A 17,113-nucleotide genomic window follows, 5' to 3' on the forward strand; every position below is an offset into this window, starting at 1 on the left:
AGACGCACTCCCAAACATCTCGGTAACCTCCTTTGGTATTGACTATCTCATGAGACTGACGCTGTAACAGACCTTTATTAAGGAAAACAGCAGCATCTTCAAGGTTCCTTCGTCACTATTCGAGGATGTAGAGCTCAGCGCAATATTCGCAACAACCGTTAGCAATCTTCTTTCATCAATCCGAGGTGGAATGAAGTCCAAGGTATGTGCCTTAGTACTTTGTGCTAGAAAATTCTCAAATTATCACTCAGTTGCTCTCATCTATCCGAAAACGCCTGAGCATAATGGACACATCAAAATTGCTTGCTCACGGCTGTATAGAGGTTGACGCCGCTCATTGGAATAGGGTCGCTTTTTTGGTATGTTTTCATTGTATCAGATATTATAGGATGATCACATTCAACATTAGCGGCGCTGCTTGCGTGTCTTCATGATTGGTATCAGTGACCACAAGACTCTTTCGCTCAAGGCTCTCTACTCGGACTCACTCATACCATCTCTCCACTCAGCTGTCCGTGCTAGAATCAAACCACAGCTCGGCATTGACATCAACAGCATCGAGTGTGAGTTGTATGGTGATGAGGCGGATCATGATGGTATACCACTGGATAGCACATCGGTGACCAATGAACATGGGGAAACCCAAGGTACATGTGCTACAGATGACAATGGTGATTTCGCTGAGACTGACAGCTTGGATGAGCACTTGGGTGGGAATGGAGATGCGGACCAGGACTATGAGCTTGAAGATAACGAAGGCATTGATATCACCATGTTAAACGGCCGGCCGCTTCACCCAGACGACTCTGGCTTTGGGGACAACGGTAGGCCTATCATTTTCAGCACAGGAAAATTTTGGGACTTTGTCAACATTTCACTCGAAAATGTTCGCAAAATTGCCAAGGAGGAGGCAGTGGCTGATCAGAGTGGAAATACAGGATACGAAACCGCATTTCGGCAGTAGGTGTTTTATTATCATACCTTGCAAACGGTCACTCATTATTACCAAGAATCCAGGTGGAATATTTCCAGCAGGACCTTGCTGAATTTCCCGGCAACATGGTTATTCCTAAACTTCTCGCAAGCAACACCCCTCAGTGGCAGACTACCATCCAGAATAAGCTTCTGTGGAACGAGGATCAGTGATTCTGTCGCCACTGCTTATTCACCTATCCGTGCACACATACATACATACCACACTCGTTTCCACCTACTAACCACATCTGTATCCAATTCATCATAATGGAATGTTTTTCGTGGCCTGCTTCATTTGCTTGGATGTTCAACGTGACGGCGGTAGCACAAATAAAAATATGCATAATTAATTGCAGTAATAATTGCTTGCAAGGTCAGGATGATGCACAAAATGTCGAGCAGACATCACAGACACCTGTGACTCTATGTATGTCTGATACCAGGGAGAGCTATGTACAACCTATGGAAACCGACCTATGTGATAGGTCTGGTCACCAGGGTATTCCCAGCACCTCTGATACCTCTTTTGGTGGCCGTAAGCAGGTCTCTCGGTCCCTTCACTCCCGTACTTCCTTACATATATATCATATTGCTCAGTAAGAGGTGCCGAGAACACCATTGGACCGGGCTGTTATTAGGTCATCTACGGGGTACCACTTTTCAACCTGTGTGAGAGGTTTTCGGCAGTTGGCGGTGTAGTACTCGAAGCTGACAGTGCTAAGTCTGGTTATGGAAAATAAATATAATTAGTTACATACTCCTGCGCTAATATTTGTCATTGATATCCAATGTTAAGTAACCGGGCGCCCACCATCCTGCTTCTAACGTCTAACTATCTACCAACTTCTGGCCTTTGTCGTTTGTTGTGAGCTGTCATGCTTGAGTACGAGGTCCCTAGGGAGTCCAATATCCTTCCACCCAGGCGCCATGCTGGCTATATTGGTCCACATGACAAGACAATGAACACTTATACACCCAAGCGTCAAAGACATTTACAGTATTGCGAACGAGAGCAGCCCTCAGTTACACCCATCATGGTCTCTGGTCATGATAAAGGATCAAAATCGTATGTAGCGCTTAAAGGTCGTAACGAGGTACATCTGCTAGCATATTCACTTCATTTTACTTCACTAACTAGATTCAGGACTCGTGTAGACAACCTCGGGCCAACTTGTCTAGTTATCGTACAGCTATGGCCCACTCCAAAGATTATCAACCATGCCATTATGTGGCTCCGCCTCGATTACAACCGAAACAAGATATGGCATCGTGAGTCAGGCTGTTACCCCTCTTCGAAACCACCTTTATTTGCGTGCCATAGGCTGGGTAAGCCAAATCCAAGCCTTGACCATCCAACCACTCCAAAGCAGCCGTGTATTTCCACATGTGGACAAAGACCCCAGACGAATTTTTCCATTGTTGACTCGCCATTGTCGACTCAGCAGAAGCTACAATTACCTAGCCCTGTGAGTCCACATCACACGTGCCTAAGAGCCACAGTTTTTCATGGGCGCTAGATTTTAGACATAAAGGCTGCGTTGTCCGCCGAGGGCATTCACATCGGCATCCAATCGAGTACTTCACACCCGCAATCTCTCGCTGAACCTCATCCTCACATTGATCAAGTACGATTCAACTATTCCTCTGTATGAACGAACTAATCGGTGCTTATTAAGCATGCATTGCAAACACTACCAACTCTGGCAGCACCAATGTCTCATCATGATACCCTCCAACCGCTGGGAGTCAAACTGGGTAGCCATATGCAAACACTGAATACACCATCTGAACCACCCAAGCGACCTCCGGGTTTGCAGTCGCCTGCTGGCCGAGGTGTCGCATTAATTGTGCCGTCAATTCACGTCAGCCTTCCTCCACCTTCCAATGCGAAGGTAGTAGTCATCTCCTTGAGCTGACCGAACAGTTAATTTAGTCATTGATATTGCAGAAATGGGCTCGAAAAGAACTGACATCCGGACTTGAGTTCTCAGTCGCAGATATTGAACCCGTAACAATCAAACCAGGCACCCCCGAACCTTCGATATCTTCAAGTAGCGTCAAACTACCATCTGTTCGTGGGGGTTTACGATTGTCGAGTCCGAAACCTCTTCAATCGAAGAATCGACTGCTTCAACGCCATCAAATTCGGCTACGGTGAGCAGCACTTTATCTCTAGTTCTGCCAGTTATATTGATCCGCTCGGCCAGCAGGATACGAGAGGTTCGTCAACTTCGGGCAAGGATGAGATGTGCAGGGATTGGTTTGGTGGTTTCTGTACCAGCAGCCAGTGCCCCCCGTGCCCATAAATTAATACCGACTAATCTCACTTGCCGGCTTTGGCGGTTTCGAGGGGAGTGTACTCGGTCGCAATGCCCTTTCGCGCACGAGCGTCAGGTAAGTCTGACACCACTTTAATTCGAGCGTGATGATGACCCATCGCTCAGAGTCCCGATAGTTCCTTAAGGAATCAACCACCTGTTAAAAACGGAAATCCTCGAGATGTCGTGCAATTTGCCGATAGTCCCATTAAAGATCAACCTCTCGTTCGAAACGGCAACACTCGAGATGGCGTACAAGTCCCCAACCGTCCTGTTAAATATAAACCACTTATTCGAACGGACAACGTTCGAGATGACGTGCAAGTTCCCGCTAGTCCTGTCAAAGACGAACTACCTGTTCGAAATAGCAACACTTGTACCCAAGTTCCCGACCGTCCCGTTAACGACCAACTATCTAATCGAAACGGCAAAACTCTAGATGGCGTTTCAGCTCCTGAAGGTTTTGTTAAGAGCCGAAACGGTGGCGCTCGAGGGACAATAGATCAAGGTATTTCATCAGCTTACCTCAGCGTAACGTAGCAAACTCATCTCGATACCCGCAGACTTAACTGGGCCTCCATCTTCTGGCACGTCTAGTAGTGTTCAGTGCCCCATGACACAAGTCCCACCCTCGGGAACAAAATCCCGTGGGTCAGAACGACATTCTCAAGCGGCTTCGACTGATACCACACCCAAATACACGGGACACAAGACAATAAGCAATGTATGTGCATTCCTCTATTGTCTCATTTCTGGCGCTCATCCCGTGAAGCCCGATGATCGCCAACCGAAGCAAGTTTGTCATGACTCGTTGTACGGTCGTTGCCAGCGTCCCGTACGCCATTATTCGCATGAACGTCCCAATGATGTGAGTTATTCAAGTCTGTAATACACATCACTCCTTAACACCTAGTATCAGAACGCATCGCAAATGAACGCTTTATCACCAATTCGGAATACTTGTGCCGATGACACACCAAAGTCTGGCAGCTCACCATCACGACACGCACCACCCGGCCTGCCGCCCCCTACCACACGTCGAAACGAGGATCTTGTCATACCCGTGACAGTTGCGGATCATATCACAGTGAAACTACGTAGCGGTTTCGATATACAGGACGTGGACCACCGGATTCGAAACACGGTGGGTACACCTGGAGACGTGTCACCACACGTCAAGGAATCACAACTCCGCTCCCTTTTGGAAGCATATCAAGTCGATGAATTATGTATTCCGGAAGGAAAGGGTGCCAAGCGGTTGACCGTCAAAGTGCTGTTCTCCACTGCAGCCCTAGCTATGGAGGCTTCCATCGCTCTTCATGGACGCCAATTCCTAGGGAGGAAACTCACCGCGAAGCTGTCTTTGAACACCACCGCACGGGGTACCACAGTGCTCAAAGATAATGCCGTCCGTATTACTTGGAATGCGCCCCAGCGCGTTGGGTACGCAGGTTACGCGACCCTTGACGAGGCCAAGGCTGCGATTGCAGCAGCCACTGGATTGGTGATGAGGGACAACATTCTCACAGCCGCATTGTACGAAGGATTGCCCGCAGTTGGTGTTTACAGCGTCATGTTTTCTCACCTTCCTCCCGATGCAGAGAGAAAGGATTTGGAGCAGTTCGGCAACGCAGAGTCGATCCTACTTGAACGCCCCAATTACGAGTCACTCGACAGCGCTCGCCAAGCAGTACTTCGAACGTTGCACTCGTGCGGCAATCTGTCCAATTTTGAACTTGTTCTCCCTATCTGGAACGGCACCGTTCTCGCTTGGGCAACCTTTGAGACCCACGCGGACGCCGGCAATGCCAGGGATCATCTAGATGGGCAACGTCCTCGTGCAATCGGAGGAAGAACTTACATATCCGCACGGCATGTGCAGTCACTCAGCTTCTCATTGCCGTTGAACAAGTTTAAGATGTTAGAAGGAGACATCGCTCGCCTTCGGTGGACATGGCGGACAAGGTTCAACCATGACGTGACCATTGTCGATCGCCTCATACAGACTGATGGACCTGTCCATATTAAGATCTCAGCCGAAAACTTGAATAATCTTGGGATTGCCAAAGCAGAATTTGAACAACTTCAACATGGTGAAGTCGTGACTCTTCAGAGGAAACCCATATGGGACAGATTCTTTTCTCATCCATCCGGCCAGTCATTCCTTCGTGAGCTAGAGGGCCAATATCCTGGAATCGGATTACGAACTCAGATGAGCAAAATCTTACTTTTGGGTCCAATCAAACAACGTCAGCTTGCTCGGCGAGATATCATGACGCGATTCCAAGAATTACAGGCGCGAAAATTGTGGCGCATCCCCCTATCAGGCAAGGTGGTTGGTCCATTTGTTGGCACACACCTCTTGACCCTGCAGAAAACTCTTGGCCCTGATAACTGTTACGTTCATCACCTTTCGAATCAGCGCAATCTGGTCGTTCGAGGTAACGAACAGGCTTACCGTATCGCCTGTGAAGCGGTGGAAAAGGTACAAAGCCGCTATGCAGACAGCTCCACGCAATCCCCCCAATCTGTCTGTCCTGTTTGCTTCACCGAAGCATCAGTCCCAACCATTCTCACCTGCGGACATACTTGGTGCACGTCTTGCCTCGAGAGTTACCTTGTGTCCGCAGTCGAAAACAAGGCATTCCCTCTGACCTGCCTCGGTGATGACGCCTCATGTACGGAACGCATCTCTGTCGCCCTCGCCAAAAATGTCTTATCTGGCGAGGACTTCGCTGCCTTGTGTGAAGCGTCATTTTGGTCGTACGTTCACGCGCGGACGGACGAGTTCCATCACTGCCCAACACCGGACTGCGCTCAGGTGTATCGTGCAGTTTCTGGCGGCATAGTTCTCCAATGTCCATCTTGTTTGGTTCGCATCTGTTCCAGTTGCCATACGGAGGCTCATGATGGGCTCACCTGCGATGAGCGGGACAAGGCAGAGGACAAGCTGTACCATGAATGGGCAGCCACTCATGATGTCAAAAACTGCCCTGGCTGCAAGACTCCAATAGAACGGAGCGAAGGCTGCAACCATATGACTTGCATTAGATGCCAAACGCACATCTGCTGGCAATGTCTAGCAACGTTCCCGAAGGGAGATGGTATTTACGAACACATGCGAGACAAACATGGTAGCATTGGGCTAGAATTTCTGTGATCGTGGTATATTTCTCTCTTTTTCCATCTTATTTTATGCCTAGGCTTGCTTCATTTCCCATTTGTTCCACCACCTGTACATTGCGAGTTGTACTTGTGTCGATATCTTTTGTAGTGTTCTGTCCTGTCTGTGGCATTTATGAATCTATTTATACAATGTAATAGATCTGTTGTATGTATGCTCCGGTATCCACCAATCGCTTGCGACAACAACGAGTAAATTATCCCTCCCATCCTCCTCAATAATAACTGTAGACAACAAACTAAGTCCCCATTAGTCATGCTGTCGACGAAGAAAAATGCACAACACTCACGCTATCATACGGCTGCGCTGGAGGTCGTCCATGATATGGCAGACTAGCAGGTAACTCTGGCCTCGCCGCCAGATACGGCACAAAGGCACCATACTGATCTTTATATCCTTCCGTCTCGCTGGGGTAATGCTGCAACTCCGCAGGATACGCCCTTTCCTCTGGTGCATAAACAACATACGAATTAGACGTGAGGTAATCCCCACGCCGGTTCCAGAACCCCTTCCGTATGCGTCGCGTATAGTGCGCGGGCTCTGGGGACTGATGAGGCGGTGCAGACGCAACCGGGTTGGGGCGCTCCATCGGTGGTGGCGGGAGAGGATTTGAGGACCGCGAACCATTGCGGTATGGCGTCAGATGATTCGCTCTTTCGTATGATCGGCTTCTTTCTCTATGTCGCTCGCGTTCTCTCTCCCGTTCACGTTCTATCTCTCGCGTACGAACACGATTACGCAACGGTGATGATTCTGGCGATTCTTCATCAGAATCTGGAGGTGCAGATAGAGGATAAAAGAAGTCTTCTGCGCTCGAATGGCTAGATGATGACATAGACTCTGGAATGGTAGATAAATGGGCAGGCGGAATTACAGGCTCTGTCCTACTCCGTGTTAATGAAGAAGGAGCAGCGGATCTTTGCGCAGAGTTAATGAGGGGGCTCAGTACACTACCCATATCCTCCGTAAATGTGGACAGCGAACCAATAGAAGGCGGTGATGATGTAGTTGGAAGTGAATGATGCCGCAAAAGGGGTTCCGGCACTGAAAGGCCACGGGAAGCAGAGGCGCTCGTATGAGGCGCTGAAGAGGAGCGTGACGGATGGTCGAGAGCCTCATCGGTATGTCTGCGCGTCCCTGGATAGTGTGTAGGGGTCCGTCCGACATTGGATGAGGATGTCGTTTGAAGGTCCGACCTCATAAATGACTCTGGCTCTCTGGTGAACATGGGTGCCTGAAGAGGCTGTTGCACGCGGGTTGCCGATGACGATATGGCCGTTGACATAGACGAAGATGAAGATGGCGGAGCTGGAAAGGGGGGCACAAATTGCGGTCCGGATGATGATGTTCGACTTGAATAAATCGAATTCATACGACCGTGTGACGATGGTGGTGGCGGGGTTGCCGAAGAGATGGAATGTTGGCTGAAGCCCTGTGAGCGTGAGCCGAGGCTGTCTACAGAACCGTGTCTTGAGGCTGGATGACTGTAAAAATAGTCTCGTACAGGTGTGCCCGCACTTGTAGTGTTATGGCTGTCTTGCGAACCTCTTTGTGATGGCCCATAACTGGCCGGGGTCGAATTGCTCCGAATGCTATCTTGCGAGCTCCGACGATTGTTGAAGTCCCTCGTTGGGGTAGCACGGTCTGCTCCATCCGACGTCGGCAATAGACTCGGAGGATTCCATATCCAGGGAGTTTGTGGCACAGCATCCCCTTGCACATCCCTGGTAGATTCTCGATCTCGATCTGTTCTACAGTATCCTTCAAGCTATATCATTTCTGAAGGGTAAATCACGCACGCACCTTGCAGGGACCATGTTCTCCAAACCAAGGCCATTGTCGGAGAGCTGTGTCTTCCAGTAGCTCGGACTTGGAGGACGAGGGACGCGCTTGTAAGGATTAAAGTTAGCAGGGACGTTCTGAGCCCACCCCATGCCGGGTGCCCAGGGAACACCAGAACCTGCATTCATGTTATAGGTAGGGTTATACTGCCAGAAACCAGCCTTCCAATGGGGGTGGGTGTTGGCGCCAGGTGGCATAGGTGGTGGACCAGGGAAGTTTGGAGGAAGAGCAACGCCAGCTGGTGGCGGCCAGGTGCCTTGCCAACCCTGTGGAATAGAATTTTGCTGCATGAGCTGTGGATTGGGGTGCCAGTGTCCTCCTGATTGGGCCATGACGGGACTTTGGTAGACGTGATAGTAAGCTATGGTTTTAGTTACAAGAACGAAAGAACGCACTAGATCTGTAGACACACTTTTGACAGACACTTCAATCGGAAAGGCAGAGTGGGTATCGCAAGGAGAGAGTGGTTTCTACAGCTTCACTCGGAGTCGTTGAGTGATGTCGAGTATAACTACTAGTAGTAGTAGTAGGTAGTCACCAACGATCTAATGAAGAACAATGAACTTATAACGGAAACTGTACTGGGTATCACTTATGAAACGAGCACTGGCACTGGCGAGCCTGCGGCAGCGACTGTCACGGCGTAAGATTGACACGACTCGGAAACGCGCCAAAGTTTGTATTTACACAGCATAATTTTGTGCCACCGGATCTCTTCAGAACTTATCTACCACAGGCACTACAGGATATGGTAACATCAAAGGACTACCTGGCCAACGGAAGCTCAATTCGGTCAGGTCATACCGGGATACTCCAGTCCAGCCTGCCTCTCCAACATGGCGCCAAACGAGAATAACTTGTCGCAGTCATAGGTTGAACGCTTGTTCATCGGAAATATTACCTTCGAGTGACCGGTCTCGGGTAGCACATTTGCCCAATGCCGGCACTGCAGCTAGTCCACTGTCTATCAAAGCCAGTACTGAGCGGAGCCGAGCCGTCACTGTATCCACCGTCCTTTTAGATCATTGGTTCCTCAACCTCTAGTGTGATGCCTTGAAAGATGTTCCATTAGTTTCTAACAAAACAATCAATAGATGTTGCCAATTCGAATTGCAACACTGGAAGCACACCTAGATTAGACCGATATGCCAATGAATCTCACCATCTATCGACCGCTTTCTCTCCCATCTATTTACAATCGTGGTGGATACAGAAGAATCGAAGGGCGAGTTTTAGTGCGACCTGTCCTCTCCTTTGTATCCAATGGGAACTACAGGCATCCTTACCGTTTGCGAGAACAGTAAGAGATCTTATAGAGGCCAGGAGCAAACGTGTAGAGTGCATCAGCCTCAGTCTGCTTGTGACACGTCGCGAAACTTGTCCATCGATTTAAGAAAGTAGGTGGGATTGGAGGGGCCTCGGTGCCGGATAAGCGTGCAGAATTTGCAATGGGATAAGCGTCCTCTAATGCGACATTCGATCGACCAGCTTGTTGTCCAAGAGTACGACTGGATGCGGGTGCCAGATCATCAGTTATCCCAACTTTGTCGCCGATTCAAACGGCATTTCCCGCTCGCTTGGCACTTGTCGACTTGTACTCGAACCTGGTTTGAATCACTGGCCTATAAGATCTCACGAACGAGCAAACTGCGTCCTTTTTTCAAACCAAACTTCCAGCAAATTCTGGGTGATCCAGAAACTGATGTGAGGACAGCTAATCTTTCGCGGACATGGCACTCACTACACTCGAATACCTCACCATCATAGCATCGACAACGCGAGTCTGTGGCGCACTGATGGCTCAGTGAACTACTATCCAGGCCATCATTGATACATGCCAAGTCGATTTACCAACTGAGAACCACATTACACTGGCACCTCTACCTTGCAGATTGTAATAATATTCCGTGGCCACCCCAATGAAAGTATCACGACTGCCGACTCAATCTTACGGATTACAAAATCTGTCAGAACTCCCGAGTTTCACGGTCAACTTGTTGCCAGAATGTAGAAGCATGGGTGGAAAGCAGGGAGCAAATCGGTTCCATGTCGCCAACTTGCCCGAGATCGTGCATGAGGACCTACCAGGTTCCAAAATACATCATGCTACCACTCCGAGCCCTACCGCTCACAATTAATCAAGTGATCGATTATTCGGACAAATCAGAATGATTACATCTGGTGATGATGAGAAAGTGGACGAGCTCGTGAATTTTCATGTTGAGTGACTACGACAAAATAGAAAAAAATATAGAATCCGTCTGAATGATACCGATAGGTCCGCACGAGCTATGGGTTTCATAGGCATAAGTCACGGATATGTAACACGGCGACTACATTGTTGAGATGGAAAGATGGTGGCGGGTCACTCAACTGAAGTGAACGTAACTGAGTCAGTTGAACGGCGTTCGAAAGAATATGCATACTCACTCCCAAAACCGAGGGTGATGGCAATCCACCCACTGCCATCACTGGCCAGCGAGGGTCGAATTTCCCTCTTCACAGGATACGTACTTGGCACTGCGTGGAACAGTGACCACCATCATCTCAATCCTACCGCACGGACGTAGGCGACGCCATGCATTCAGACGAAATATTCTTAAATGGTCCAACCACCTAGCCACGAGCGACTGTGAATGCAAGGGAGTTTAAGAATACGAACGCAGGGGTGTCGCGTGTCTCGCCTGGACGAAGATGGTTGAAACTGATGGTGGCCAGATGCTCAAGGTCATCGAAGCCAATAGGAAATCCGAACAACCATTTGCATGTGGGGGAGATCTCGCGAGTGCGAACCGAGGATTACCATTTTTGCGTTTAACGGACACCCATGGATTCATCTTTTGAACTGGAGATCTGAATGAAGGACGGTAAGATGATTACTAAAGTCCGCTTGTAGATTTATTCCATTTGATCTTCATGTTCTCGGTAACGCTCGAAATTCAAAGTCATTTGTAGAGTCCAGGGTATGCGGTGTACTGCTAGGTACCTACCCATTTGAATCGTCGTCATGCGAGAGCGGGTTTCCGACTGGCTGATCGATCTCGAGGTTCCAGATGCGAACTGAGCAGTCAAATGGTGCACTAACAAGATGGCTTTCACTAGGAAATAGACAGAGTGATGTGATGATATTGGCATGACCCTGAAAATCAACGAGCTCAATCGAGCGCCATTTTCGTATGGTGCCGTCATACGACGCGGAGAAAATGGATGTGCCGTCCTTGGACCACACATGGGTTCTCTTTTTCTCCCCGCCGCTCGTGAATTTGTCGCCTTGTGGAGAGTATTTGACAGTATAAACCCAAATGTGACCGGTCTCTATCGGTGGTGTTATTTGTCGGCCAGTATCCGGGTTTCAGCGTCGTATGGCGCCCTCAATAGATCCACTTGTTATCTCCAGGGCATTGGGAGACTAATCGAGGACTTGGCCACTGTGGCCTTCCCACGGATCGCTAACCATACTGCCCTTTATGTTCTACAGCCGTGCTCTGCTGTCTGAATTTCCGCTCATAACCACTGATTCGTCTGGAAATACAGCCACTGGGCCTATCGGTCCCCATGGCTATCCCAAAACTTTCCCACTGGCTCTCCGTCTGTTTTCCACCGGCAAATCGAACAGTCCTCCGACGCGCTCAGTACATTGCAATTGGTGCTCACGTAGGCAAGACTCCATATGCAGCGAGAGTGACCCTCAATGATGCGCTCTGGCATCAAGCTTCCTGCTGGACATTCTGGTGCTGGTTTCTTCCATGATGTGGTCCGAGTGTTGTGGTTGACGAAGTAGGACCGACCGAGTGGTGAGATGTGCCATTCGCGTCCATTAACAGCAGGAACTCCAGGATGATCTGCGCATCCTGGCGATGGTGTGCATCATATGGTGGAAGACCCTTCTCTCCCGCTAGAGGTCTAAGACACGCTGGTGAGCCTAACAGCGCTACTCTCCCTCTGGCTTGCTTGCTCGACTGTGCCTCTTCGTGGGGATTGAGCAAAGGCGGCGTGCTTCATTACAGACAGGTAGACAACGTGCCTTGGAATAATGCGCACAATAATAGTCGAGAGGAAGATATAGTGGAGGTGAAGAATAGACCCGCCAAACACCCAAATCTGGATGCTATGGTTGCAGGTAACTACTTTGCTGAGGACGTATGTGGCAGTGAGGTCAATTCTGTCCGAATTTCGATAAACCTCGATTTCTCCCACGTATCACCACTTTGCACCAAATCCGTCGGTGAGCGCAAAAGACATGAACATGCAAACGCAGTTACATCGTCAGTCATCACCTCTGGGAAGTTTGACAAAAGTAGAGAGGAATACGTGGTATGCGTACATACAATGGTAGCGTGACATTCAACGCTCTAGTCGAGTCATCCAGAGATGGACGACCATGCTAGTCAACGATGTCCTCGAGAGCGTTAGCGCACTCCCCATGCGTATCCGGGGTCCAGTTCTGCACTCTCCTGTCACTACACCACAACCCAGGTCGTCCACCACCTCCTGGATCACGTTCCCATCGAATATCAAGTTCCCCACGAAGAAGACCTTGCACACCAGCGAGAGCGGGGTTCCAGAAAGCAGAGCCTACTTCTCCGAGGGTGGTTTCAACGGATAAATTTGAGGAAATTGGCGGAGGGGGAGGGAAGTTCATGAGGAGAAAGGGAACGCTGGATCCGAGTGCGCGGGTGAGGGTTGCAGTGGTAAATTTTGACTCTGAAAGGAGGAGCGCTACTGTACCCAGCTCAGACACGCGTATGGAGGATTCGGAATGGGAACGGTCTTGAGTGTGCATATGCCACACGCCTTCCATCTCGCGGACGTAGTTTGGTGAGAATTTTTTCTTCTCCGCTTTACATTGCGCAAGGACGCGTATACGTCTACGTGGAGGTGTGATTGAGGTAGACTGGGAAACTGAGCTAAGAGGAAGCCACCACCAGCCTATTAAGTCGACACCACCATCCGATTTTCCACCAACGCGTTTGAGGGACATGGAGAAACATTCTTGAAGCAATTGAAGGGATCGTTGCTCGAACGCTGTTCCGCGCGCGACTGTTGATAGCGTCCTGTGCATTATGGCTTTACTTCAGTACGACCTTCGCCCGAGATATGCCTTAGCTAGTCTGGGAGACTAATATTTGGAAGTGCGATATTTGGAAGTTTGTATAAAGCTCTGCCAGAAGATGTATTCCGCTCAGATAGCAAAACTAATCCGGGAAAACCCGGGCTACTTCACTTCTGCTTGAACTTCTTCCTCCACTTCCGAAAATCGACATGTCTTAGTGCGTGTACATATCTCATCTACTAGCTATTGTCCCACTGACTGGAATATTGGTAGCGTCATCTTTGGTCGCGCCATTAAAACTGAGTACCTCACGTTGGGTACACTTTTCGCGACCGGCGGTGCCGTGTATGCATCCCTTGGTGGAAAGAAGGATTCTACATCTTCAGGCAAACCTCTTGCAGAGCGCGTGAAGGAGGCTGTACCCATAAATGCTGGCTCTAGGTGCGTCTATTCTCATTCTCATTTGCTTGTAGACGTAAACTAACTGTGGGGCCTACAGTGAAGAGGAACAATTGTATGTGTTCTATGAGGACCAAACGACTCGTGCTGCAGCACGGACTGACCAGGATGAACAGTATCAAGAACTTTATTGCAGAAGCCGAGAAGGAGGGCGGGGTAGCGCATCATTGATTCAGTTTCTCGTATTAATATACAATACGAAGCGGCCAACATGTAGTTACCTTGATGAGACATACCAGCCAGTGACCTCTGGAAATAGAGATTTTCCTCGCTTCATCCTTCTAGTTTCCTTTTCGGTTCGTGATTATTCCTAAGTGTTGGGTGGTTGCTTTGCAACTGCTGGATTGCATGACAACATCGTTCAGCTCTCGTCCATGACTTTTAACGTATAACGAACTTCATCTAAAAAACAAAGTCAAACCCGACCATAAACATGGACCATAGTAATGGCACCAAATACCTAACTCTCTTGAACACCTCCAGCTCGCCAACAGCAGCGAGTTCTCTCCCTTCCCCGCCCTATTCACCCCCTGCAGGTTGCACCACACCACTATCCAGTGCCCATTCACGAGGCGTGTCTCCCAACGATGCGACAAAAGCCCTCAAAGCTACCCGCCGGCAATCTTCCATCTCCTACGTATCTTCCCGCGTCGATGTGTTCTCGCGACACCAGACATCCACGTCTTCAACCGTAACTGATGCCTCGATAAGAACGGGAGGTTTATTCGAAGGACACAAAAGGACTTCACGCTTGATGAAGAGGCATACTATGGTAGGCCTCGAGGAGTTGCGCGGATTAAACGCAGTCGGGGAAGCTCGGGCGCGTGTCTCCGTCGGGAGTGCCAGTGCCAGTGAGGGTGTAGAGAGAGCTGCACTGACATTAGCTGAAAAGTACGTCCGGATTTCGGTGTACTTATATTGATGTCAACTGAATTCAAATCTCAGGCACGCCGACCTCCTACACGCAATTGCAGCCGCCGAGAGTAGACGCCTCGAGTTGACTGGTCAACTGGCTGCTGTTGAAGGGGATCTTGGAGAACGTGAGTCCCTTCTTGATGTTTCATTTCTTCCTTCCTCGGTGCCGTCGTGCCGCATTATATCCACCATCACATATGCCTGATTTCCTCATCAAAGCGAACTGATCATATCTCGTTTACTAGTAAAACGAAAATGGGAGCGCATCGTCAACCGCGAACCACCCCACCCCACTGTTCCTCTATCAACACCCACCACTTCTGTCGTAGATGGCCTCAAAGAAGGCGTAAGATTACTCGCAGCGGGTCTGAGCGACCTAAGCGAACTCTCTTCTCCAATTCCCTCACTGGCTCCTCCAATAAACACTGAAGAAACAGCGGGGATTCCGAAGTGTCACGCACAGCGTGTGAGCGACTCGTCTACATCAACGTCAACACGTTCAGGGGTGACGCGACTCTCGAGGAGTTCCGTGTCATCTATCTGGGACGAAGACATTTCACTTTCTTCTGGTACCGGCGTGGAAAAAAGCGAACGACATGTCACGAATCAAGCACGAGAAAAGGAAGCGTCAAGAGCAAGACAAGAAAAAGTCTTCCGTCGGAGATCACGCGATCTTTCGCATCCACCGACTGCATTTACGAGGCATGTCAATTCTTATAATAGTACAAGTACTAGTGTGGACCTCGGACGAGGCAGCGTGGAGCCGGACTCGACTATGGAGGTCGTTCGGGGTACATTAAATCCGAGCTTGGATGCGTCCGTTACAACGGTAGCTTCAGATTTTGATCCAGACGGTGTAGGGCCTTTAGGGACACCGAGTGCACATACGCTCCATAACAAACGCTCCCCCCTAGTATCGCATTCATCAATACCTGGCGCTGGATCGCTCGCTGTCGCTAGTGGATGGGGGAACGTTGGTCGCAAGCTCGGAGGTGATGTGTGAGTGATGTTCCCTTCCTGCTTTTCAGTTTGTTTGACCCATCCACCACCGATATCTTTTCTCCGATGTTTTATTACAATTACGAACTAACACCCCATCACAGATTATCCAAAGGCCACAAGCGAGCCTCCATCCTCCTCGCGGACGTCTCGCAATCCATTGTATCGGCATTGACCCCAGGCCCAGTAGCAACCTCCCCCGCACCTGTTCCTACATCAATACAACTTTTCCCATTCCCCTCATCCCTCCGCACACCCTCAAGCAGTACTACCTCCCTACACAGAACCTTACCCAGCGCTTCCGTTTCCGTTCCTTCCTCTTCCTCACGCACATCATCATCAGACACGAGCTCTCTACTCACGCACTCTACGTACCCGCATACACGCACCAAGACTCATGCTCCTGTCCAACGCACGAACAGTTGGCTGGAAGATGTGGAAGATGATGATACGGTGAATGCCGGGAAAGTTATGATGCCGTCTGTACTTGCACCCACCTCAGCCTCTGCGTCAGTACGCAAAACGCCCAATACACGCGCATCCATCAAAGGAGGAACGGTAACGACTCTCGATGATGACGATGACTGGAATTGGTAGCAGCTACCGTCGTCCGCTTTTGACGTTCTCTGGCTGGTGTTGGGAGATGAAGAATAGGCTCCTACTCTGATTGTAGTGTGCGAGGCGTATGTGGTATTGTATGTTGATATTATGGTTGTCTGCACCTCCTTCATTCGTGCAGGCGGATACGACAACAAGCTCTGATGACGAGTTGATAACTTGATAGCATTAGATGATGTGTGCAGACGGGAGGAGCATTGTGAGTATGTTTATAGATATTCATTGTATTTTATTTGTTCTGTGCGGTATTACTTGTGCACTTCGATGTGTTGTAACCCATATCGCATGTACAATTGATGAGTTTGCTGGGTTAGACATTTTGCTTGAAGCAATCAATCAACCAGTAGTGATAGACTTAACAAATGAGAGGTTAATAGTATGTATAATCCCTCGCGGCTGCTCAAGCGCTCATACACACTGAGCACTCAGCACATCGAGCGAAATTGACAGGAACGGTATACAGGTGAGCAGATGCGGCTAGAGACCCGAGTCTGCCGGGTAAACGTTCAGATACAGACACTTGTGTCATGGCCTATAACCTGGAGTCCTTGACTGGCTATAGAAACTAAGTGATAATGCAACTGAAATGACTGTCATTTTCGTGTACAGACGTTCTACTGCGTCGGGCCTGCTTTGGGGTATTACGCATTATTAAATGAGACCGGATGCAGGGAGAGAGCGCGTGAGAGAAAGGAATGTTGATAAATTACTATGCAGCCGCCTGCACGGAACCGATTCGCTTCGTTCACT

General features: G+C 49.4%; 6 protein-coding genes across 6 annotated transcripts; 4 read left to right on the top strand and 2 right to left on the bottom strand.

Moving 5' to 3' along the window:
* Positions 1-415: 415 nt before the first annotated feature.
* EDB93DRAFT_1088128 (uncharacterized protein) lies at positions 416-1,146 on the top strand (the record flags this gene model as incomplete). Its single annotated transcript, XM_041446104.1, has 2 exons — positions 416-960; positions 1,011-1,146. Coding segments are annotated over 2 exons (681 nt in total), but the record flags the coding sequence as incomplete, so codon positions are not given.
* Positions 1,147-3,156: 2,010 nt separating this feature from the next.
* On the top strand, positions 3,157-6,592 carry EDB93DRAFT_577716 (uncharacterized protein). Its single transcript, XM_041456762.1, has 5 exons — positions 3,157-3,369; positions 3,420-3,801; positions 3,857-4,017; positions 4,066-4,161; positions 4,213-6,592. The coding sequence occupies exons 1-5, from the start codon at positions 3,217-3,219 to the stop codon at positions 6,451-6,453; spliced, it is 3,033 nt and encodes a 1,010-aa protein (XP_041306138.1). The 5' UTR covers positions 3,157-3,216; the 3' UTR covers positions 6,454-6,592.
* Positions 6,573-8,971, bottom strand: EDB93DRAFT_577732 (uncharacterized protein). Its single transcript, XM_041456763.1, has 4 exons — positions 8,715-8,971; positions 8,281-8,658; positions 6,767-8,228; positions 6,573-6,715 (listed from the first exon to the last, which is right to left on the bottom strand). Exons 2-4 carry the CDS (start codon positions 8,649-8,651, stop codon positions 6,692-6,694), a joined length of 1,857 nt encoding a protein of 618 aa, XP_041306139.1. The 5' UTR covers positions 8,652-8,658; positions 8,715-8,971; the 3' UTR covers positions 6,573-6,691.
* A 4,137-nt stretch (positions 8,972-13,108) lies between these two features.
* Positions 13,109-13,300, bottom strand: EDB93DRAFT_1041992 (uncharacterized protein; the record flags this gene model as incomplete). The annotated part of the gene is made up of 1 exon (XM_041444571.1): positions 13,109-13,300. A coding segment is annotated over one exon (192 nt), but the record flags the coding sequence as incomplete, so codon positions are not given.
* Positions 13,301-13,541: 241 nt separating this feature from the next.
* EDB93DRAFT_1155346 (uncharacterized protein) lies at positions 13,542-14,120 on the top strand. Its single transcript, XM_041449857.1, has 4 exons — positions 13,542-13,589; positions 13,646-13,813; positions 13,872-13,886; positions 13,948-14,120. Exons 1-4 carry the CDS (start codon positions 13,582-13,584, stop codon positions 14,000-14,002), a joined length of 246 nt encoding a protein of 81 aa, XP_041306141.1. The 5' UTR covers positions 13,542-13,581; the 3' UTR covers positions 14,003-14,120.
* Positions 14,121-16,676, top strand: EDB93DRAFT_1155350 (uncharacterized protein). Its single transcript, XM_041449858.1, has 4 exons — positions 14,121-14,722; positions 14,777-14,871; positions 14,992-15,745; positions 15,850-16,676. Exons 1-4 carry the CDS (start codon positions 14,265-14,267, stop codon positions 16,340-16,342), a joined length of 1,800 nt encoding a protein of 599 aa, XP_041306142.1. The 5' UTR covers positions 14,121-14,264; the 3' UTR covers positions 16,343-16,676.
* Positions 16,677-17,113: the final 437 nt, after the last annotated feature.

Source organism: Suillus bovinus, assembly GCF_016758785.1.
Source record: "Suillus bovinus strain UH-Sbo-P2 chromosome Unknown EDB93scaffold_41, whole genome shotgun sequence".
Lineage (NCBI taxonomy): Eukaryota > Fungi > Basidiomycota > Agaricomycetes > Boletales > Suillaceae > Suillus > Suillus bovinus.